This window comes from Pogona vitticeps, chromosome 1, assembly GCF_051106095.1.
Source record: "Pogona vitticeps strain Pit_001003342236 chromosome 1, PviZW2.1, whole genome shotgun sequence".
In the NCBI taxonomy this organism is placed as follows: domain Eukaryota; kingdom Metazoa; phylum Chordata; class Lepidosauria; order Squamata; family Agamidae; genus Pogona; species Pogona vitticeps.
The window spans coordinates 22,034,527-22,050,588 of NC_135783.1; the positions used below are offsets into that span (position 1 = coordinate 22,034,527).

General features: G+C 43.3%; 1 protein-coding gene across 1 annotated transcript; it reads left to right on the plus strand.

Annotated features, from left to right (window-relative positions):
* Positions 1-1,019: 1,019 nt before the first annotated feature.
* On the plus strand, positions 1,020-5,519 carry LOC144585994 (uncharacterized). The gene is made up of 2 exons (XM_078383440.1): positions 1,020-1,241; positions 1,275-5,519. Exons 1-2 carry the CDS (start codon positions 1,033-1,035, stop codon positions 4,834-4,836), a joined length of 3,771 nt encoding a protein of 1,256 aa, XP_078239566.1. The 5' UTR covers positions 1,020-1,032; the 3' UTR covers positions 4,837-5,519.
* Positions 5,520-16,062: the final 10,543 nt, after the last annotated feature.

Consider the following 16,062-nt stretch of genomic DNA (forward strand, 5'->3'; position numbering starts at 1 on the left):
AAGCACCTTAGCTTTCCCCCTACAAAACAACTTTTAAAGAGGGGAGGTGTTACATACAGCACTGATGTTACCTGTCTGTCATGGGTTTGGAGGGAAAGTTCCATCCTATGGGGAGTGGAAGGCGGGACATCAGGAGGAGGGGCTGTACTGTATAAATATGTGGAGTGTGTGTGAAGAGTTTAGATGAGATGCTGAGAGACACTGTGAGACACTGGGGTGTGACGAAGCAGCAGCTGGGAAGAAGAAGCTGTTGTGGGAGTCTGTGTGTCAGACAGGGTACTTCTGTGTGTCAGAGTACCAACCTGATAGGTTCAGGTGTCTGTGGGTTAGCCAGAACTGATAGGTTCAGGGTCTGTGCTACAAGTTAAGGGTTCTGTGTGAACCAAACTGTATGCTTGTATGAGTGAGAATAAGCCACGTTACTTTATTTTATTCACCTGATTGTTTTATTTTCCCTGTGTGTATTTAAAATAAACCTTATTCTTTTTATTGTTTAAAAATCCATCCCTGGTCTGTGTGACTTCTTAAAGGGAATGGTTGGTGGCAGCTTAGTGTAACTGTGTGACATATCCCGGTAGGTCTGGGTTTGTCACATTGATTGGTGTCCAGCGTGTGGGATACGACTGGTCCAGTTGTCCAGCGGTCCAGCAAAGCCTTGGCAAGTGTGCCCAGAGCAAGGGGGGTCTAGTCAGGGGCAGTCTGAGGCGCGTAGGTAATCTTCTAGGTGTACCTCACGGGGAGGTGCGCTAGTAGAAGAACGTGCCAACTGGGGAGACTTAGATTAAGGTGCTCTGAGGCAGCCTAGTTTTGGCGGGAAAACGCTGAGGCAAAACTGCGTAGCAACAGCGAGCTAGCTTGCCAGCTGAGAGGCCCAGCAGAGGGGGGTAGGCTCTGACTCGATACTGTTGCAAGTTTGGTGCTGAAGAACAGCAGCAATCTCTAGGGAGAGCTGGTTCTGAGGCAAAAAGGAAAAAAGTGGTCGTTTTATTTTGAGGCTTGACTTTTTAAAGCAGCTTGTTCTGAGGGGGGATTATGCCCTTGACTCGAAGCCAGATGGCCGAAATGAGTGAAGTGAAAGACCCCCAGATTGACCAAGGTTCTGAGGATGAATTTGGCTCAGTGCAGGGTGACAGCACAGGAGAGCAGAACCCAGAACTTAGAAAAATACTCATAGCCCAACAGCATGAACTGAGGGTGAGGGAAATGGAGGAAAGGGAAAGAGAGAAACAGCGGCAATTTGAGTTAGAGAGAGAGAGAATGGAGAGGGAGGAAAGATTGGAGAGAGAGAGAATGGCGTTTGAATTAAGAAAACTGGAAATGATGAACCAGAACAATAATAACAATAGGGATTCTGAGGGAGGCCAACTGTCTAAAGCTGACCTGAAGAAATTCCCTGTGTACCACAAGGGAGATTGTCCTGAGGTGTTCTTTTCCTTAGTGGAAAGAGCGTTTGTGGACTTCTCAGTGAGGGAAACTGAGAAGATGACCATCATGCGATCTTTAATCAGTGGTAGCCTGGCTGAGGTTTATGCCGAGATGCCTGAGGAACTGATGAAAGATTTTGCAGAGTTTAAAAAACTGGTGTTTGCAAGACATGGGATAAATGCAGAGCAGCTGAGACAAAGATTCAGGTCCCTCACAAAAAAACCAGAACAGACTTTTACCCAAGTGGGGGCCCAATTGGTGAGGCTGCTTGAGAAATGGCTATTGCAGGAGGGAACAGAGACCTATGAGCAGCTTAAAGATTTGATAGCGCTGGAACAGTTCTATTCAGTCCTGCAAGGGGAATTGAAATTCCAGGTGAGGGAAAGGAAACCGAAATCTGTGGCAGCAGCCGCAGAGATCGCAGATTTTATTTCCCAAATAAGAAAGCCCTTGGGTGAGGGGAAATCTGTAGGTAAACCCAAAGAAACATACAGCAAGTACTCTCAGGGACCAGGGAAAAGCCAGCAAGGGGGAGGGGCCCATGGTGAAGGGAAGCCCTCAGACATGAAACTAAGACCTCAGATTTTGGAGGGAAAACCAAAACAAGATGAGAGAGAATCAAAATACACCAGAAAATGCTATTTCTGTCAGGGAAAGGGTCATCTAATCTCAGAGTGTGAGAAATTAAAGCAGCTAAAAGGAATGGTGCCTCAGAATTCTAGTGGGACCAAGCCAAAAGCTGTGTTCTGTGTCCAGAAAGAGCAAGGCTCAGTGTCACTGAGGGAGCCTGTTGCCATGACTACTCAGTCTGGAACAGCTACCTCGGCTGATCAGGCTGAGGAGAATGGTCCTCTTGTGGAGGTAAAGCGCTGCTTGCTGGTGAAAACAGATTCTCAGTTGTTTGAGACAGCAGGGGTGGACGTAGGAATACTTGACCGTCAGTATAGGGGGCTGCGGGACACTTGTTCCCAGGTAACCCTGTGCCATCCAGATATCATCCCTGGGGAGTTTATAATCCCAAATGAGAGCATGAAGGTGGCAGGGATTGAGGGGCAGGTAATCTCTCTGCCAGTCGCAGAGGTACCTGTCAACTTTCAAGGCTGGGGGGGAGTTTGGCGGCTAGCGATTTCATCGACTCTGCCAGCAGCCGTGCTCGTGGGAAATGACCTGGCTGAACATGTGAAAAGGGTGCTAGTGATTACACGCTCACAAGCCACCACAGGGACAGTTCAGGGGGGTAATGATGAGCCAGAGACGGAAGCAGAGGGGAGTTCAGAAGCTGTGGTGGAAACCTTAACCACAGACAGCAGATTTGGACAGGAGCAAAAGGCAGACGCCACTCTCCAAAAGTGTTTTGAACAGGTGACTGACGCCCAACTAACACCTGAAACCCCAGTGAGATTTCTGGAGAAAAAGGGGATTTTATATAGAGAGACCCTGAGGAATATCTCAAAAGGGGGAGATGGGATCAGAAGTCAGCTGGTGGTACCTGAAAAGTATCGCCCCATGATCTTACAAAGGGGGCACTCTGACATGTTTGCTGCACACTTAGGGGTGAACAAAACACAGCAGAGAATCACCCAGGATGACCCACAAGACGTTGTGACATACATAGACACCTTGATGAATGACCTAAGGAGAAATCTAGAGCTGGCAGCAGAAAACCTGCAAGCTCAGAAGGTCAGACAGAAAACATGGTATGACCACAAAGCTAGAGAGAGGCACTTTGACCCAGGGGAGGAAGTGCTTTGGCTTAGGCCCTGCAGAGAGAACAAACTGCAGCTCAAATGGGCAGGACCATATAGGGTCATTTCCAAGATGTCAGACCTGAACTACCTAATAGAGCAGGAGGAGAACCAAGCAAGGAGGGTGGTTCATGTGAATGCCCTAAAACCCTACTACAGAGGGGAACAGAGGGTTTTATTCGCGATAAAAGCAGCTGAGAGTGAGGAAGCTGAATTACCCTTCTGGGAGGGTAGAGGGGAAGTAAAATACAACCCAGAGGAGGTAAAGATCAGTCCTGCACTCACCCAAGACCAGCAGCAAGAACTAAAAATGCTGCTTAGTAAATATCACCAGGTGTTTTCCAACAAGCCGGGGATAGTGAAGGGAGTGATGCATCGGATCCACACAGGGGATGCACCCCCGCAGGCAGTATCCCCATACCGAGTAACGGGACCCTATAGGGACAAGGTGCGGAAGGAGCTGGACGAGATGCTGAGGGAGAACATAATCGTCCCCTCTTCTAGTCCTTGGTCCTCTCCGATAGTCCTTGTGGACAAGCCTGATGGGAGCATTAGGTTTTGTGTTGATTACAGGAAATTAAACCGTGTAACCACTCCTGATGCCTACCCAATGCCCAGGCTAGACAACCTGATTGAAACCATAGGGGGTTGTCGGTTCATCTCATCATTGGACCTGGTAAAGGGATATTGGCAATTAAGAATTGATCCCAGGGATCAAGAAAAGACTGCCTTTTGCAGCCCTTTTGGTCTCTATGAGTTTCGAGTCCTGAGCTTTGGTCTCAGAAATGCACCAGCCACATTCCAAAGGCTGATGGACCAGACCTTGGCAGGGCTCAGTGACTTTACAGTGGCCTACATTGACGACATAGGGATCTTCAGTAATACCTGGGAAGATCACCTGATACACCTGGAGTTAGTGCTGCAGAGGTTAAGTGCAGCAGGGCTAACAGTAAAGGCCAGCAAGTGTCAGCTGGGTAGCCCAGAAATAAAATACTTGGGTCACATGGTAGGGGGAGGAGTGATAAAACCCCTGGAGGCCAAAATAGAAGCTGTTCGTGATTGGCCTAGACCCAACACCAAGAAAAAGGTCAAATCATTTCTTGGGTTGGTGGGCTACTACAGAAAGTTCATCCCGAGGTTTAGCGAGATTGCGGCTCCGCTGACCGATCTGACGAGGAAGAAGGCTGATGACCGCATCCCGTGGACCAGCGACTGTGAGGCGGCGTTCCGGAGGTTGAAGGAGGCGTTAATCAACTATCCTGTCCTGCGTGCTCCAGACTTCGACCGGGAGTTCATCATCTACACCGATGCGTCTAACAGCGGGGTAGGAGCAGTTCTGTGCCAGGAGGATGAGAATGGTGACCAACATCCAGTGTCCTACCTGAGTAGGAAACTTCAAAAAGGTGAGAGACATTTGGCAACCGTGGAGAAGGAGTGTTTGGCCATAGTCTACGCGATCCAGAAGGCCAAGCCTTACATCTGGGGAAGACATTTTATTCTGTGTACTGACCATTCACCATTGCAATGGTTAAAGACAATGAAAACCCACAATAGCAAACTTATGAGGTGGGCTTTAAACCTACAGGACTATGACTTTGAAGTGAAGGTGGTCAGAGGGTCAGTGAACTGTGTTGCTGACGCCTTATCAAGAAGACCTGAAGATTGAAGACGGCAAAAGAACATGGACTATGTGTATATAATGATGACAAAAAGTTAAATGTACCTGGTTTTGATTTGGTTTGTATGAATAAAGGTAAATTGATGTAATGTATATGGTAAATGTTTAAATGTCTATTTGCTATGGTTTAACTTAGAATGTAAGTATGAGTAAGTATAATATGGTATGTATAACTGTTGTTGTGTATTTTACCCAGGTTGTTTTTTGGTGAAAAGCACGTTAGCTTTCCCCCTACAAAACAACTTATAAAGAGGGGAGGTGTTACATACAGCACTGATGTTACCTGTCTGTCATGGGTTTGGAGGGAAAGTTCCATCCTATGGGGAGTGGAAGGCGGGACATCAGGAGGAGGGGCTGTACTGTATAAATATGTGGAGTGTGTGTGAAGAGTTTAGGAGATGCTGAGAGACACTGGGTTGTGACGAAGCAGCAGCTGGGAAGAAGGAGCTGTTGTGGGAGTCTGTGTGTCAGACAGGGTACTTCTGTGTGTCAGAGTACCAACCTGATAGGTTCAGGTGTCTGTTGGTTAGCCAGAACTGATAGGTTCAGGGTCTGTGCTTTAAGTTAAGGGTTCTGTGTGAACCAAACTGTATGCTTGTATGAGTGAAACTAAGCCACGTTACTTTATCCTATTCACCTGATTGTTTATTTTACCCTGTGTGTATTTAAAATAAACCTTATTCTTTTTATTGTTTAAAAATCCATCCCTGGTCTGTGTGACTTCTTAAAGGGAATGGTTGGTGGCAGCTTAGTGTAACTGTGTGACATATCCCAGTAGGTCTGGGTTTGTCACATTATGTATCACTTCTCATCATTTTGTATTCCCTCATTTAATGTTGACTATGTCTATTTGCCTTGCGATTCTTTTCTCTTTGTGCTTTACAGTAATATGCTCTGTATGGAGGACTTGGAACAGTGTCTAGTGTGGCTGAGAAGGCCAATTTGAGAGTGGCAATCCCTTCCACACTGAAGACAAATACAATCTGTTCCCTGTCCAGCTCCCTGATTTTGCTGCTTCTGGGACTGCCTCTTTGCCTCGGCCTGCTGGACAAGGGTCTCTCCAAATTGGCAGAGGCCATGCTGCACCGCCTGCCTCCAGGCTGAATGCTCAGATGTCAGGATTTCCCATCTGTTGAGGTCCATTCCTAAGGCCTTCAGATCCCGCTTGCAGATCTCCTTGTATCACAGCTGTGGTCTCCCTCTGGGGCGATTTCCCTGCACTAATTTCTCCACACAGGAGATCTTTTGGAATCCGACCATCAGCCATTCTCACAACATGCAGATAGGGTGTGTATGATTAAGAGCATGCTTCTCTCCTCCTCCCATATGTCCAGCATACTTACTGTACCTCCAGCATCCACCATTATGTTCAAATGTGGCTCACCTCCATGACATCCAAGATTGCAGATGATTTTCTAAATAAAACAGGGCCAAAAGCAATCCAGGTGGCAAAAGGCAAGTATGCACCCATTGTTTCCTTTTATACAGATCAGATAGGGCAGAAAGATGAAGCTCTGCTCAGTTCCGCAAAATGGCTTCCTTGGCTGCAGGGAACCTTCCAACTTGGCTGTATCTTGACCACTAAATATTTCTGTTTCAGAACCATGCAATGGCCAGTGCAGACAGAAAACCCACCCACAGTGGAATCACAGTGAAATCATAGCAGGGGACTCCACAACAGACATGCCTCCCTGCTGGCAGACCTTTTCTCCATCCTGCTGTTCTAACACCCTCTGCCTAGCGGATCTGGATGGCCAGGACTGCACTTTTAATCATGATGACCAGAAGGATGGGATTAGCCAAGTCAATGGCAACCCATTGAAGGACTCATCCTTGAGGACTGGTGAATGAGGGATTTGGGCTCCATCACTTAAGGTGATGCCAAAGCAAATAGTAGGAATTTGCAAAAGACAAGAAAACACTTATGTGTTCAGCCAACAACATGAAGAACTGGTGTATAGATGTCTTCAAAAGATTTATATTAGCATTTATATTCAAGGCTGCTCACAACAAACACAACAAGGCATTCCATGAAACAACATAGAGAATCTATTCAAGATAAAAATACCAGTTCTAAAATTAAAGAATTTCAATGCAAGCACAAGCCAAGGCTCTTCTGTAGTATCTCCAAGCCCTCTTTTTAAAAGGAAAGTTTAAGTTAGTTTCATCAGCATTTTCTTCCTATCCTCTTGTCACAGTAGCTTGTGAGACTCTGTTTTTTTTATTCCTGCATTGAAAGTTGTGTACATTTTTGAAGTTTTTTTTTCTAGTGTGCACATTTATTTATGCATTTTAACAAGAGATGAGATATTCGTATTAGTATCCCAAGGGATAAAAACATTTATATATTTATATATTTATTTATTTGTTCATTTGATTGTATTTATTTATTTATTTATTTATTTATTTATTTATTTATTTATTTATTTATTTATTTATTTATTTATTTGCCGCCCACACTACCCAAAGGTCTCTGGGCAGCTTACAGCAATATGAATACTGGCAAACAGAAAAAAGTGGACCATAACACACTGCGCAGTGTGCACAACCACATCGTTCACGTTGTGCCAAATGCAGAAGTAGCCTGGCTGGCGCTTCCTAACTGCTCCACAGAGCCGACCACTTTGGCAAGGAGATGAGATGATGAGTGTCTCCCCAATAGAGAGATGATGAGTCTCTCCTGCTTAGCTGTTGGCTGTGTAGGAAGACAGGGCAGCGCCAGCTGGGCTACTTCCATAACTGGTGCGACGCAAATGACGATGGCTGCACACGGTGAGTAGTAAGTGGACCGATCGGTTCTGGGGGGAAGGTTTGATTTCCCCGGGTGTCGATATTCGTATTTGTATCCTTGAGTACATGAATACGAATATCCCATTTCTAATTTTAACGCAACGTATTTTCTCCTTGTCATTATAATGTTTCTCCATAATTTTTCAATTGTGTGTGTGTGTGTGTGTGTGTAAAATTGAGTGTGTGTGTATGTGTGTAAAATTGTGTGTGTGTGTTCAAGTTCCTTGGACGCTATCTCTCTGAAGTCTGAGGAGTGCACTTGTCCATGAAAGCTCACATTAAAACATAACAGTTAACCTTTTAGGTGTCACAACATTTTTGTCTCTTTTATTTTTTTATTTTTGCTTTGTTTTTGCCTCATATGTATCTCTGAAGAAGCCCATAAGCCTTCAGAACCTATGAATTATCTCCTGTTCTGGAAGGTTCCCAACATTCCAGAGCAGTTTTTTTTCCAGATAAGGAAGAAGGTGCAAACATTTCTTTCCCTCACCTTCAAAATGCTGGAACACCACTAAATCAATAAACCTTCTGCCAGTGAAAGAATACAATGGTTTTATATTTTTACTCTTATGACCGAAATAGGCAGCATGCCCAACATGCCTCCCTAAATGAGTGTTCTTTCTTTTTTTCTGTTTCTATTTCAAAGTTGTTAAATGTAATAACAAACAATTATTGAGAAGAATAATGTTATTTGCTGTAAAATGGTTTATTTTCCATTACAGGCTCTCAGTGTCAAATCCTGGCTACTTCTCCACCTTATTGTCAGCCTTCAGCAATGCGTTATGAATGGCTTGCACAGATTTTCGGTATAACCAGGTGGCAACCAATTATTAGTTTGGGGGGGGGGGGATTCAATGACATGTCATATTTTTTCTGCAGCCTATGTTTGAACTTATAAGTGGGTTTGGACATGTTTAATCTGGTGAGAAAGGCCAGATTAAAGCAAAAAAGAGCAAAGCATGCTGCTTATATGCTGCCCCATAGTGGTTCAAGCACTCTCTGGGCGGTTTACAAGTTAATTATGCAGGCTACACATTGCCGCCGCCCCCAGCAAGCTAGGTACTCATGTTAACGACCTCGGAAGGATAGAAGGCTGAGTCAACCTTGAGCAGGCTACCTGGGATTGAACCCCAGGTTGTGAGCACAGTTTTGGCTGCAGTACAGCAGTTTAACCACTGCATCACGAGGCTCAGATTACTCATAAGCATGATTAAACTGGCTTGTGGATTCAAGTCTGGGTTGCAGAGAAAGTGTGAAATGTCATAGAAATCTTCCCCCAATTATGAATTATTCAGCCTGTTATCATTACAGCTTTAGTGCCAGGGACAGGAATAGGCTTTTGTGGCATTTTCTGCCCCTTGTGCCAAAATACCTTGGTGGGGTGGGGTGTCCTATTGCAAACTTCAGGCAGCAAAATGTCTTGAACCAGCCTTGCTCCATACCCAACAGATTTGTCCTCCAGTTTCAACGGCCTCTTTCACACTGCCCAACGTGATCTGTGACCTTTCAGTGCATCCTATCCCCAGCTGTGGTCTATACATTGTGATACATGCTTATGAAACCACATATAAGGAAAGGCAACAAGTTTAACATTAAGTCACTTGGGATGTTTGCTCCCTGGCCTACTCATGTAGGCATTTACCCTCTGTAATTGTTTGCTGATATTTGTTTCCTGATAGGACACCTCTTGAAAGCCTTTTATTTATGGCTGAAGGATAAACTCTCGCCGTTACCTGTTTTTTTAACACCTTCCCCAACCCTCCAAGTTTGGTAACACAAGTTTATCATTCTGTATCTCTGTGCTGTTTACACTATTTTGTCAGCGTTTTCCATGAAGGCCACATAGGATCACAAAGGAGTAGAGAGGGAAAGAATGCTCAGGGCCAGTTGAACTCCCCCACGTTGGGTCATTCTTGCATAACTAACAACATTGTCATGAGCAAGCCATGACTGGATGGAAAGTTCTTATTGTTTATCATCATGGCTACTTAGACGTTGGGCAAAGCATCTCTAAACAGTGATGTGTTGCATCCAAACTTCTTGCATCCCCAAGTATGGCCCTTCCAAGAAATTCCTGGCTTGTATGGCTGATAATTTTCTCCTACAAAAAGTGCAGAAAGAAACTAGAGGATTTGCTATCCTTGACTTGATTCTGATCAACAGAGATTACTTGTTGTGAGAAGTGTCAGTAAGGGGAACTCTAGGTGAGAGTGACCATGTCCTTCTAGAATTATTGATTTCAAAGGAAATGAAAGCAGAGTGTAGCCACTCATGTCTGCTGGATTTTCAAAAAGCCAGTTTTAATAATCTCAGAACAAGGATAAGTAAGGTCCCATGGCAGGAGATCCTAACAAGAAAAGGAGTCCGAAAAGGGTGGGAGCTTCTAAAAGAAGAAATTCTAAAGGCACAACTACAAACAATTCCAACAAGAAAAAAAGGGGGGAGGCGGCAAAAAAAAGGCCAGTGTGGCTTCACGAAAAGGTCAAGGAGGACCTAAAAAAGACATGTACAGGAAATGGAAAGAAGGCCAGGCCACCAATGATGAGCATAGACAAGGAGCAAGGAAATGCAGGGATGGCATTAGTAGGGCAAAAGCTGAGAATGAGCTGAGGCTAGCTAGAGACACTAAAAGCAATAAAAAAGCATTCTTCAGGTTTATGAGCAACAAAAGACAAACAAAAGACATAGTGGCACAGCTCCGCAATGGAGATGGAAAAATGGTAACAGAGGACAAAGAAAAGGCAGAGGTGCTCAATTCCTATTTTAGTTCAGTCTTTTCCCATAAGACAGACCATGAACTTCCAAACATATCGGAAGTGCAAGTGAGGGGGACAGGATTGCAGCTGGAGATAGATAAACATATAGTCAAGGAATACTTTACCACCTTGAACGAGTTCAAATCTCCAGGGCCAGATTAACTGCATCAAAGCATACTGAAGAAACTGGCTGAAGAACTCTCAAAACTGCTATCCATTATTTTCTTGAAATAATGGGAAATGGAGGAGGTGCCAGAGGACCGGAAGAGGGCCAATGCTGTCCCTATCTTTAAAAAGGGCAAAAAAGAGGAACCTGGGAACAATCAGCATGACATCAATCCTAGGCAAAATTTTGGAACAGATCGTAAAGCGGTCATTGTGCAAGCACCTACAAAACAATATGGAGGTTCTATGAATTGTAGCCCCTGGAAGTTTTTCCAAGCTATGCTAACACCAATCCTGTTAAAGACATTCTGTGATTCTCTGCCAGATCAGTTTGGGACCATGGCAAGATAATAAAGATGAATCCATCATTTCTGTTCTGCTCATGGCACAGTTCTGGTTCGTATCTCTCCAAACTGCTTTTTAAGCCAAGTTAGTAAAATAAAGATTTAGACCAAGCACATACTTAGGCTTATCTCTGGTTTTGTCTTGAATACCTGGAGAGCCAGTTTTGGTCAGAAGAGACTAGGAACCCAGAGGGTGTTTTTTTGGGGGGGGGGGGTCAAAATCTTCTTATTATGTTTGCCTTAATACAGTGAAACTACCTACTAAGGATTTTTCAATTCCACACAAAAGATCTCATATACAGAATGAGGGTAAGACACAGAATGCTTTTCTCCCGTCCCGTTTTGTGCAACGTAAGGGAAATGGTTGTGGGACCTTTTCCTTTTATGAGGTGAAACACACATACAAACACACACACACACACACACACACACACACACAGAGAGAGAGAGAGAGAGAGAGAGAGAGAGAGAGAGATGATGATGATGATGATGATGAAGAAGAAGAAGAATACTTCCCCAATCTCTGTAGTCTATTGGTGGCATTTTGTTTGTAACAAGACTGTAGTTTCAAACAACTATAAGAAAAGAAATGCTTTTTATTCTTTCTACTACAAATGTCTAAGAGTGAGTATTGAGATTTTAAGGGCCAGTTAATGGGAAAGAGTTGGGTTCTAGGGAAATTGTAGCTATTTTCAGTGAATCCCTGCACTTCTACTGTATAGCAAAAGGAATTTTATCAGAATTTCAAAACTCTGCAGCATTTACAAAGTTTAGGCAAATACAAGTTTTCAAAAAAAGCAAATCCTTTCCAAAAGTGATCCAAAACAATCTCATTGACTCACAGAGAGGAGAACTGTTTTTCACAACTTCTCTTTTAATGCAACTTGGGTCAGATATTGCATCTATGAAGCAGATCGTACTGGTAGGTTAGGTGAACAAATAATCTGATCTAGCATGAGACATCTTGAGACAATATTTTTTGTGGTTACAACTCCTGAATTGGCAGGCAGCATGGGCACTGCCTAAGGCAACTAGAAGATTCTGAGAACTAAGGCTGCAAAAAGTGACCTCGCAAGATATGCAGGTAACTTAAGCACCTTCCACAAAAGAAATAATTAAGAGTTAGGTCAATAACTCCTGCTTACAGACTGGAGCTCATTTTCACCTTTGGACTTTTGATTATGGCTTCCCCTTTCAGTTTTGTATATACCAGCCATAAAGCAGCAAATTACTTCCCATACCACAATGAGGAAGAACTTTGCTTTAACTCTTGTCCTGACCTATAGTCTTCCTTCTGGGCACTCCCTGAACACCAGAAGGAAGTTGTTTTGGTCTGATACAACAAAACACGGGAGAAGACAGTAGATCTAATCTACATCAGCTTTGTCGCATCAGTCTGAGAAAGTGGATAATAGTATACAAAATGTTCTACCACAATAAATTTATTAACTTCAATGAGCAAAAGAAAATTCTGTTTTTCAATGTATTCAATAAACAGAGTGTTTATTGAAAATATAGTAGCTTCCTATTGACCTGGAATGGCTGAGCTAGACAAAATGCATTACTGCAAAAAAGGTATCTAGGTATCCTTTACTTTTCTTTTGGTAAACCTTTATTGGCATTAAAACAGTATGAACAGGGAAATACAGTGGACCCTTGACTTACAGACGGCTTGACTTACAGACTTTTTGAGTTACAGACTTCTCTGGCTGCAAAATTTAGGTTTGACTTGCAGACTTAGATTTGACTTACAGACCAGAAAAAAAACCAAAATGAAACAAAAACGGCCTGTTACGGGATTAATCGGTTTTCAATGCAGTGTAGGTCAATGGAGACTTGACTTACAGACTTTTTGACTTGAGAACCGCCTTCCAATACGGATTAAGTTCTCAAGTCAAGACCCCACTGTATCATGTTTCCTTTACCTTTCATTTGAAACTGAGCCATTTCTGTTTGCAAAAAGTTCTAAACAGCTCATGACAGAGCCCAGCAACATTTATTTTGGATGTGTCTACTGCAAACAAAATTCTGTTGACTTCAGTGTGGTTTATTCCCAAGTAAGAAAATAAAAGGAAAGAACACGATATAAAATCTTGCAGACCAAATTGTATGTTATGAGTGAACAAGTAAGTTTTAGACGATATGAGGAGATTTCACCAGTATCTCATTTATGGCAGAGACATCTTATTTTTTATTATTTTTTTATTTTTATGTTTTGGACATGGCTGTTGTGAATACACAAGGACCTATAAGATGGTTACCTCCAGTTCAGGATCAAGAATGCACCGTCCCCTTCCTCTTCTGCTTCTGTCCTTAAACATATTTATATATCTAAATTTATTTAAATTATTCTAACCCGCCCTTCTCCTTAAGAAAGGACCCAAGGTGGCTTATATCTTCCTTTTCTGGCAGGCTTTTGAGTGGTAACGGGGGTTCTTAGGGCTGCTGTTATCTATTGGCTGAGAGATTCTTAACATACTTTTACAATACTTTAAAAAAAATTTTTTATATCCTTATATGTTTAGTTGTAAGTGTTGCTTCTCATGGTGTTTTTTTTAATGAAGACAACAGACCATCAATCAACAGGGACATGACTAAAATTATTGTTCCAGTTGTATTGAGAAGTCTGTTACCTCTAATCCTGATCACATCCATACAAGGTTACCTGCAAGCGGGATCTAAAGGCCTTAGGAATGGAGCTCAACAGATGGGAAACCTTGGCTGAGCGTTCAGCCTGGAGGCCGGCGGTGCAGCATGGCCTCTCCCAATTTGAAGAGACCCTTGTTCAGCAGGCCGAGGCAAAGAGGTAGTCCCGAAACCAGTAAAATCAGGGAGCTGAACAGGGGACAGATTGTATTTGTCTTCAGTGTGATTTACTTTTTAAAATCACATCCAGGATCTACTGCCAGCCTCATCCTCCACAAGGTTGTCTAATTACCTTTTGAAGCCACTTAAGAGAGGAGTCACCACAAAATCTCAGCAAAATCCCCTAATGAAATATGGCTTTGTGGGAAGAAGTACTTCCTTCTACCTGGTCCTGAAATTCCTGCCATTCAATCTGATTAAATGAGCCCAAATTCTAATACTGTGAGAGAATAAATGTAATACAGTCTGGAACTACCTACTGTACATGTTTTCTTCACATTCAGATATCCAGTGGAAACGTAGTACACCTTAAAAGGTGAGCTCTGCTAAGCATTGCTACTTGTTTGGACTGAATGTTTGCTGCTGCTTGGTATACTTAGCGATGCCAAATTTTAAGATTTGACCCTAGCCTTAGATTTTGGGATCCATTTTCTAGGTCTCTGGGCTTCCAACTGATTTATCAGGGTATGCTCCCAGCCTAGCAGCCCTAAAATCTGAGGTACATTTTTGTGACTTCTGGATGTGCAGTTTTGACATGCTGAGAGCCACTCTTTTTCTTACTACTTTGCACATTTTAGATCTGCTGCCACTGCTACTACCAGGACTGCTGCTGGACTTTACATAACAGCCTTTAACTTCCTAATTGAATACAGTGGTGCCTCACTTAGCGATCGCTCCATTGAGCAACGAAATTGCTTAGCGACGGGTTTTAAGTGATCACCCCTATGGGGAAATTCGCTTTGCGATGATCGCGGGGAAGCGATCATTGCAATGCCCCCATTTTCGGCCAGCTGATCAGCGGTTTCAAAATGGCCACTGGAAAAACAAAATGGCCGCCGCTGTGTTGCCTCGCTTTAGAGGCACCAAAAATGGCCGCCCCTATGGAGGATTTTCACTTAAGGTTAGTTTTGAAGCCCATAGGAATGCATTAATGGCGTTTTAATGTGTTTCTATGGGCTTTTTAAATCCATTTAGTGATGAAATCGGTCACCAACGTTTTTTCCTGCATGGAGTAACATCGCTAAGCAAGGCATCACTGTATCTACAACTCTCTGGTTCTCGGATACACAACTGTTCTGCAATATCCCCAAGGCATTCCCCTAATTTTGCCCCACAATGTCTTGTAATGGAGTGGTGCTGCCCTAGCAACCCTGTCCATAGCTGTCTCTATCCCCCCACCCCAAATATCGGGGAAAAAATACTGGCAGCTATATTGATTCATATCAACAAACTAGTTTCAGCCATTTTCAGCCCTACAAGGAGCAGGTCTTATGTATAATCAATGGGTCTTTGTTGCTCATTCAGGACCAAAATAGGTGCCTAAGAGAGATGGCTTACAATCACATACAAAATTCATTTTCCAACCAAGCTACTGTGAAGATTGTAGCTAAGCTCAGAAGGAGTAGGGAAGATTGCTGCCACCATTCTGACCTCCAGGAAGATTCTGAGAATTACAGTTCCAAAAAGTAAATTTCCTTATGTCTGATGCAAAGGACATATTCTCTTAATGGGGATGCAGCTGCTTCTGGAGTAGCTGTATAAATTGGAACAAAATTTTAAATTATGTGGGATGAATAGCTTATGATCTTTGGCTTTTGTGAGACATACTGGAGTGAAGACGCTGGCTTTTCCTCTACAGATGCACTGTGTTTTTTGCCTGGGTGTGTGTGGAATTAATCCCCAATGTTCAGAGCAGTCCTGCACATTAGGCCCATTAGCTATTGCCTTATTATTGGCCACATTCTTGTCCTTTGCAGGTCCAAAGTCTAGACCACCTACGTCAATGTGGACAGATAGAGCCTCTGAATATAGTCACTGGTTTAAAAGGATTAGGGAGAAGACACTCAAAAGTTAATGCATCTCTATCTTAGGTTGTTTTGTTCCTAAGAGCAACCCAATGCCTTTGAGCAAAGTCCAATATGCTGATATAGCATAAAGCTCAGGGACTGCAGGTAGCTGGGTCTGATGCAGATGCCACTGAAGTTAAGGCTACTTTCTAGATGACATTATCAACCCTAAGGGCTGGTGTAAGAAAGAGCAGCAAGTTGTTCCCTAATCCATTCAAGGTGAATAGCATCCAAAGCCGGACAGTTGGTTTTGGCCTGCAAGAAAGAAAATCCTTGAAATGGCTCTCCAGTTCTCACAATAAAAATAGACTCATAATAAATTACATTGAAGGAACCGTGTGGCACAGTGGTTAAACTGCAGCACTGTAGTGAAGACTCTGCTCGTGATCTGAGTTTGATCCCAGGCTCAGGTAGCTAGCTCAAGGTTGACTTAATGTTTCATCCTTC

Bases quoted from the DNA above. Each gene is read 5' to 3' on its own strand.
- LOC144585994 (XM_078383440.1), top strand. From the start codon at position 1,033: ATGCCCTTGACTCGAAGCCAGATGGCCGAAATGAGTGAAGTGAAAGAC. The intron at 1,242-1,274 runs GTTAGAGAGAGA...GAGGGAGGAAAG, and splicing joins GAGAAACAGCGGCAATTTGA to ATTGGAGAGAGAGAGAATGG.